This window comes from Denticeps clupeoides, chromosome 11 (assembly GCF_900700375.1).
Source record: "Denticeps clupeoides chromosome 11, fDenClu1.1, whole genome shotgun sequence".
Lineage (NCBI taxonomy): Eukaryota > Metazoa > Chordata > Actinopteri > Clupeiformes > Denticipitidae > Denticeps > Denticeps clupeoides.
Window position 1 is genome coordinate 14032817 of NC_041717.1, and position 7558 is coordinate 14040374.

Genomic DNA, 7558 nt, shown 5'->3' on the forward strand with positions numbered 1-7558 from the left:
CCGCTCCGGCGCTGTTTTCTCGGGCGCCGCGAGTAGTTTTTGTTGTGAAATCGGCGCTTGTTTACACCCCCCCTCGTCACATCTGATGGCGTCGACGCTGTTATCGCCCGTGGTGGATTATTATAACGACGAGGAAGACCTCGACAGTGTGGACGACGACGACGAGCGCAGTTTCAGAGGCAGGGACTCGGAAGAAGGTAAATCGGGGAGCGCTTTACACCCGGGCGGTAGTGTGCCTTTTTTTTCCCGGCTCGGACAACTGTTTTAAACCAATGGAAGGTGCACCGGGCTCGAAAGATTACAGTAACGATTAAAAATATTGCGCCGCGCGATGCGAAAGTGCGAGTAGGATACACGGGATAACTTTATTGGCTTCTTTATGTCTTCAGGGATGATACGGGGTTTGGTTGTGGAGGGATCGCTTGCCTGAGCAACGTCAGAGGGAAAAAAAAAAGTTAATGTCGGCGTCTTAAGGGTATGATGCACAAGGCTATTTAAATAAATAAAGCAAATCGAGCTGCTGCTCTGTTTCTTTTTCTTTAAAAAAAATAATGTGCGATGCGTTCCAATATTAGTGAATACATAGTTTGGGGGTTTCCTGCTCTCCTGGCACCGTGTATTTGTGGATGTAGTATTAACGAGAACTGCGAACTCCGGAGCCATAACGCGAGTTGGCGTACGTGGGGGGGGAGTAGGTCCGCGTTCGGCAGGCTGTGAATCAGATTCCTCGTACCGAGACGTCGCCCGGTGTAAACGACACGCCCGCCGCCCCGTGTCCGCCACTCGTGCGTGCCTGCGTGGAGCCGTGGACGGATTGGGCCGTTCCGCCGTCACTTTGACGTGCCCCGGGGCTTTATTAACGCCGCAGCCGCAGCCCCTGACTTTGAAACGGCCCCGTCGCGATGCCCTGGTCGGGTGGACGCTGAGAGGGGAAGCGGGGATTGATGTCGAGCGGGACACCGGAGCACGTCGCAGCCTGGAATAGCAGTCTTACGAACGGCAAGTCCCGAGAGGGGTTGTGGGGTTCGCGTGTGAGAAAGTTCCATACGAATTCTCCGGCGCCCGCTAGCACTGGGCGCTAGCAAGGTGCATTTAGCTCATATAAGGACATGGTTGGTTTTCTGCATTTTCTGCGTTTCGAATTTTTAACCGAATGTTAGATTTTGTGGATGTCTGACTGTCAGAATACAAATCGGATACGTCAAGACTGTAAATCGTCTTCCTGGTCGTGAAGGGTAAATGCAGTGTAGACGTGCCGAAAATACATTAATAAATTTGAACGATGTTTTGCTGTTTTAATACACGACTCATATATATTAATAGTATTAATATAATGTATTACCTGGTGGAAAAAAATCACATGCAGTTGCAACACTTTTTTTTTTTTAAATTATTATTAGGAAGACTACAGTCTTTTTAAAAGTCATATTGTCAGCCTGTCGTTTCAACAGGCTATTTATAGTTAATTTCTCAAAGGCAACCAAATGCTGCGTTTCTTTCCGCATTTGTCGTTACTGCGGGCCGCCGAATAGACCAGACGCGAGTTCGTCGAAGCTCGTCAGCTTCCGCTTAAGAACGTGACCGGAAACGAAAGAGGATTGTGTGGATGTCAAAATAAAAGTCGCACGTGTCAAAATAAAACCCTGTTAACCCTTCATTCATGTTTTACTTTGCAAGGGTTCCTCGGGGAACTAAATGTTTTTTTTTGTGTGTGTGTGTGTGTGTGTGTGTGTGTGTGTGTGTGATATATATGTCTCTCGACCAAAATATATACATTATGCTCAATGAACCAGCATTGCCATGACTCTTCTTTTCAGCGGCTACAACTAGAGGCATTTTAATGGACTTCCATGTTATACTGAGCAGCAGATCTATTTGCCTTTTTTTCATCTACATACAAACCAGTGCCCAAAAACTATTTATTATACTTGTGCCCATTATTCGTTTCTGCAAGGGGTAATGGTGTGACCATAAATTTGGATTATGGTCCTTTGAGTTCAAGAGTGTAAATGGAACATGTACACATCAGATGTCACAATAGAAGAATGATTTAACAAAATAATGGAAAGTTGGTGTCTTCTGATGTACAGTAAGTATTTGTTATATTTGTAGGTAATTAAACATCACGTCAGGCAAATGACTTCCAGTGAGCGTTTGGACTCATGAAACATTAAACATTTCCAGCATTTGGAAGATACAAATAATTTGGAATATCACACAGCCTTTTACCTCCCTTTTCACAGACACGGAGGATGCCAGTGAAACGGATCTGGCGAAGCACGATGAGGATGACTATGTCGAGATCAAAGAACAGTGAGTGTCTGTGCTGGATCATGTGGGAACCCCTGATAAAGTGTGTGTGTGTTAGTAAAAAAAGGAGCACTGCAGTGTATCAGTAGTGGGTGGTGTCTATAAATTTCCTTTATACACTTTATACACTTCCAGCCTGGTATTACCACAGTACTGATTGTCCTTTCTTTCTCTTTCTTCTCCGCATTGAAGGATGTATCAAGACAAGCTGGCGTCCTTAAAACGGCAGTTGCAGCAGCTCCAAGAAGGTAGTACATTTCCTTCCCTTTTTTCAGCATTCTGTGAAATATGCAAAATATGGCACACTGATCAAAGCATTACTGTACATCAAGTGTATTAGCATGCAAATTTCATTCAAATAAATCTTTTCCACAGGCACCCTTCAGGAGTACCAGAAGCGCATGAAGAAATTGGATCAGCAGTATAAAGAGCGGCTCCGCAATGCAGGTAAATTAGGGCACCCATAAACATTACAATTACTCGCTATGAATTTATTTAGCTCCCCAGTACTATATACATTCTTGATTGAACCTCATGGACTAACAGTCTTTCTTCCCCATTTCTTTTCTCAGATCTATTTTTACAACTTGAGGTACGCACTCTCAACTCACTGTTTAATTCTTATGTTAAGTTTACTTGCATTTTTTTTTTCTTACAATTTCTCAAATTAATGACAAAACAAACAGCAAAGCAGCCCACACTGACCCACCCTCCCATGAACAAGAAAAAACAGGAGGAGAAGGAGAGGATGCAGTCACTTATGCTGCAAAATCTAGAAAAGGCACAAAGTCATAGCAGTTAACACTAGTCTTATGTATTTGTGGGGTTTATTCTCTTATCCATACATTTCAATATTGGGTTCCACATTTTCAGAAATCTTTTAGTAATAATTGTAGATCATTTACAGTATTTATCAGACGCCCTTATCCAAAGCGACTTCCAATCAGTAGTTACAGGGACAGTCCCCCTGGAGCAACATAGGGTTAAGTGTCTTGGTCAGGGACACAATGGTAGTAAGCAGGACTTGAACCTGTCTCTTCTGGTTCATAGGTGAGTGTGTTACCCCTAGGCTACTACCACCCCTTCATACTTTGACCTTTCAATATGGAGATCTCCCAAGAGTTCCTGTAACCACGTTTCAAAACAGGGGGCACAATCCACAATTTTATAATACGTTTCTTGCCAATCACCATGACCTCATACTGGATGATTGTTATGATCAATATTCTGAATACTTGCATTCCAATGATTGTTCCCTCTACGTCCACCCTATGTTTTCCCCCCTTTTTGTGCACTTTAAGACGGAGCAGGTGGAGAGGAACTACATCAAAGAGAAAAAGGCCGCAGTGAAGGAATTTGACGATAAGAAAGTGGAGTTAAAGGAGAACTTAATTGCAGAGCTGGAGGAGAAGAAGAAGATGATAGAGAGCGAGAAATTAACAATGGAGCTGACAGGCGGTAGGAGACAGAAATGATCAGATAGGAAACCTCTTCTGTGGGGGAGAGGATGAAAAGGCTGTGGGGAGGCAGAACCGCAATGTAATTTATTTTTGAAGTGTGAGAGTGAATGGGCCTTTTTTTTTTTTCTAATGTCCAGACAGTGTGGGGCTTTTACTATGATGACATTAAGGTTAAGAAATGCTAAATAATCCCTCTGCCATTATTTTATAAACAGCATTTTGTGACGTCTGAGCAGTTTAATTGTCTATTTAAAAATTGTGATTTCATGCATCTTTAAGATTTTTCAATGCCGTAAGTTCACAAAATAACACAGGATGAAGATGCTCTCTTGTTCTCATTCAGATTCCATGGAGGTAAAGCCCATCATGACCCGGAAGCTCAGGCGACGACCCAATGATCCAGTTCCTATTCCTGACAAGCGGAGAAAACCTGCACCTGATATCCTTTTCAAATGGAGCTTGAGCCTCAATAGGAAGTCTGCAATATTAGAGCTTAATTTAATTTAGTCCACTGTGCAGTTTTATTTGCTACTTTGTTGCTAAGGCTAATTACCCTGCTACTGCTACTCTCAGAAACAACCACTTTCTGAAAGCCAGTCACTGACATCATTATGTGGACTTGTGTACCTTAATTCTCAATACCCCAGTTAAATTATTTGCTAACAGATGAACAGATAATGGAAGATCTTCGGACACTCAACAAGGTCTGTTTCTTTATCACAGTGTTCCTCATCACTTTAGCACTTCTTTTGTGTTATGAATGTGCTTTGGGATTCTAATCTTAATGGGACAAAATCAATATCATGAGTAACATAAACCCTTTTATACATTTTTATACAGCTTAAATCACCTAAACGGCCTGGTAAGTTTCAACAACCTTCATTCACATGCACATTTCATATACATATATGATACACACATTATATACACACATACCAGTCTGACTTCAGCTGTTCTTGTGTTCCTACCTCCCAGCATCCCCTTCATCCCCTGAGCACATGCCCACCACACCAATGGAGGCCCCAACACAGCGATTTGAAGCACGGATCGAGGAAGGGAAGCTCTACTATGATAAAAGATGGTAATGTGCTGATTAAGTGGTTTGTTTCCACATTTCCAATTAGTACATTATAATTTCACTATAAAAGGTATTATTTACTTCCCTTTCTAACCACTAGATGTCAGTAGATGATTGTTTCCACTTTCCATTTGAGCTTGTCATTTGCATCCATATTGTACATTAATAGAGACCTAATAATGAAGCAGATGCTCAAAGTAGAAACACATGGAGATGGCTGAGAAAATTATACTTTGTGATTGACTTTCAATGAAGTGAGTTTTTTTTTTTGTGCCAATTATTATTTCATATACTAGTCAAATGTTCTGTATATATTAGAGAAACTATTATGTTGTGGTATTGAAAACGCAACTAGTAAAGCTGACCCACCTTGCTGGAAATTATTGCTATTTCCAATATCATCCTTCTGGTTTCCCTTTTAATGTTGACCCGAATTTAAGATTGAATTATAAGTTTGGAGGGGAAAAATAGAAGATTAAGTTTTTATTTCAAATATGTATTTTTTCCCCCCCTCCTTCCCTAGAATATTTGAGCAGTAATTAATTCAAGTACCCAAAAGTGCTAGTTGTCCACGTCAGACAAATCTTGATTTCCCTCTGGTCTGGGACTTCATTGCAAGGGCTAAATATTTGCTGTCAGTCACTTAGTTGTGTAAGTGTGGAGTTAATTGCATTACTCACTGTGCTCTTTCTCTCAAGCCTCCAAGTTGAACGTCAATGCGTTTTGTGTCGGTAAGAGCTCCTTAAGGCAGAGAAGGCGAGTGTTGGCGCCAAGCCGCTGAGTAATTCCTTTTGAAGAGCAAGCGAGAGAGAGGCAGAGAAATGTGGTCTGTGGTGATATTTCAGACACTTAATTCTTTTGCCTTGGCAGAGGAGTAAATCCTTGTGTTTTTATGCACTTCTCTGCGTGGACTCTGCAGCCTCGCTGTGGGAGGCTGAACGGCGTCGCCGTAAGTGCCGGGCCGAAATTGCACTTCTTTGGACTCTGGGCTGATTACTGATTTCTGGACTGAATTTTGTATTTTTTTTGTATTTTTTTAAGGCCTGCATTGCAGTAATTGGAAAAAGTCTCTCTGAGGCACTTTCTGCCCTCTAGGAGACATCTCCACCTTATCACTTTTCATAAATATTACGGCCTTTCTGCCCCAGGGGACGTGCCACAGTGTTAGTGAAGCTGATGGATCTCCAGCTGACCTGCTTAAAATGTAAAATCTGTCTGCCTATATTCTCGGGCGATGGCAGCAGCGCTGGTGGAGATGATTACATTATGCCCAGCGCTCCACCTGAGGGTGTAGAAGGCGGAGAGCCTGAACACCGCTAGCTGTCATTGATAACCGAGATCCTCCTCGTCCGTTCCGGGCTCCGGGGTTTGAAGTTGATTTTACTCCGGTTGTGCAACGGGAGGTACAAACATTTAATCTTTTGATTGGTCCTTCAAGACCCTTCTGACCGATGGGCTCCTTTCCCCGCAGGTACCACAAGAGCCAGGCCATCTATCTGGAGTCGAAAGAGAACACCAAGATCAGCTGCGTCATCAGTTCGGTCGGGACTAATGAGGTGGGTTGGTCTAATGAGTCTGTCCATCCAGGCTCAATGTTTCTGTTTTTCTGGCACTCTTTGTTTCAGAGGTGGAGATGAACCCATGTGTAACGCGTTGGTTCTTTTTTCATTTGCTGTCTATTTCTATTTAGGTATTTTGTTCATTTCAGGTACAGGATTTCTGACTTTAAAAAAATTAAAGAAATTAACGCGGTTTTATTAACTGCTGTTTTTATATACATTTTCTTTATAGATCTGGGTCAGGAAGACCAGCGACAGTACTAAGATGAGGATCTACTTGGGGCAGCTTCAGAGAGGAGCGTTTGTGATCCGTCGGCGGTCGGCAGCGTAGAAATCTCTCCCCCCCCCACCCCTTTTCTTTCTTTTTTTCTTTTCTACTCCCTCTGCCCAGCTGCCTCTTTTTTTTTTTTTTTTTTTTTTTTTTTTATTGTTACTCTTCCAATCTCTGGTCCTGAAGCACGGTTTAATCCATCTCATTTCCCAACGTCATGCGTTTCCTCTCCGCCCCTCTCAGTGCCAGAGGACGTCTTCATCTGCTGAGCAGACACTTCCTCAACCGCTCATCAGGCGGGGCAAGAAGCACCACTTCACTCAGAAAGCTGCCATTTCCTCCCCCCTCACTCGCCGTTCCAGTCAAAGACTAAAGCGGCAGAAGCTCTTCCTGAAACGCTTCTTCAGCCCTCGCTCTGGTTACCAAATTATGTTGTTAAAGTATTTGTATATAAATGTTTTTTTTTTTTTTTCTCCCCTCCAGCCAGAAAATAATTTCCTTTTTTCTTTTTTTTTTTTTCTTTTTTTTTTGTGTCCTCCCAACACCATCAGTTGTTTGCGCGTGTTGGCGGGTGATTTGCAAGTTGTAAAATATTCATATGCTGTGTATTTTTCTCAGCGTGCCCGCGCATCTTGTGTCACCGCGTCCTTTTTGATAATGCGCCGCTCAGCCCCTGACATTATTTTCCGTGTTAATTTTGTGTGTGGGCAGGCCTGACCGTTTTGCCTCATAAAAAGTTTTGTGTGTGGCATTTTATTAAAGTACTTGGCTTCACTGTGTTGAACTGATTTATGTGTATTGTTTCTACCTAATGCAAATGATGTTGTATAGCTAAATATACGCAACATACACAGTCCTTCCTAATCTGCTGACCTTGACG

General features: G+C 42.6%; 1 protein-coding gene across 3 annotated transcripts; it reads left to right on the plus strand.

The window, feature by feature from the left end:
- suds3 (SDS3 homolog, SIN3A corepressor complex component) lies at positions 1-7154 on the plus strand. 3 transcript variants are annotated; one of them, XM_028997301.1, is made up of 12 exons: positions 1-197; positions 2244-2313; positions 2503-2558; positions 2686-2757; positions 2883-2902; positions 3612-3768; positions 4114-4209; positions 4413-4474; positions 4611-4632; positions 4746-4851; positions 6320-6404; positions 6640-7154. In XM_028997301.1, exons 1-12 carry the CDS (start codon positions 86-88, stop codon positions 6736-6738), a joined length of 957 nt encoding a protein of 318 aa, XP_028853134.1. In that variant the 5' UTR covers positions 1-85; the 3' UTR covers positions 6739-7154. The 3 variants fall into 3 exon arrangements, with proteins under 3 accessions (XP_028853134.1, XP_028853136.1, XP_028853135.1); XM_028997303.1 differs by lacking the exon at positions 1-197 and adding an exon at positions 252-475; XM_028997302.1 differs by lacking the exon at positions 1-197 and adding an exon at positions 548-999.
- Positions 7155-7558: the final 404 nt, after the last annotated feature.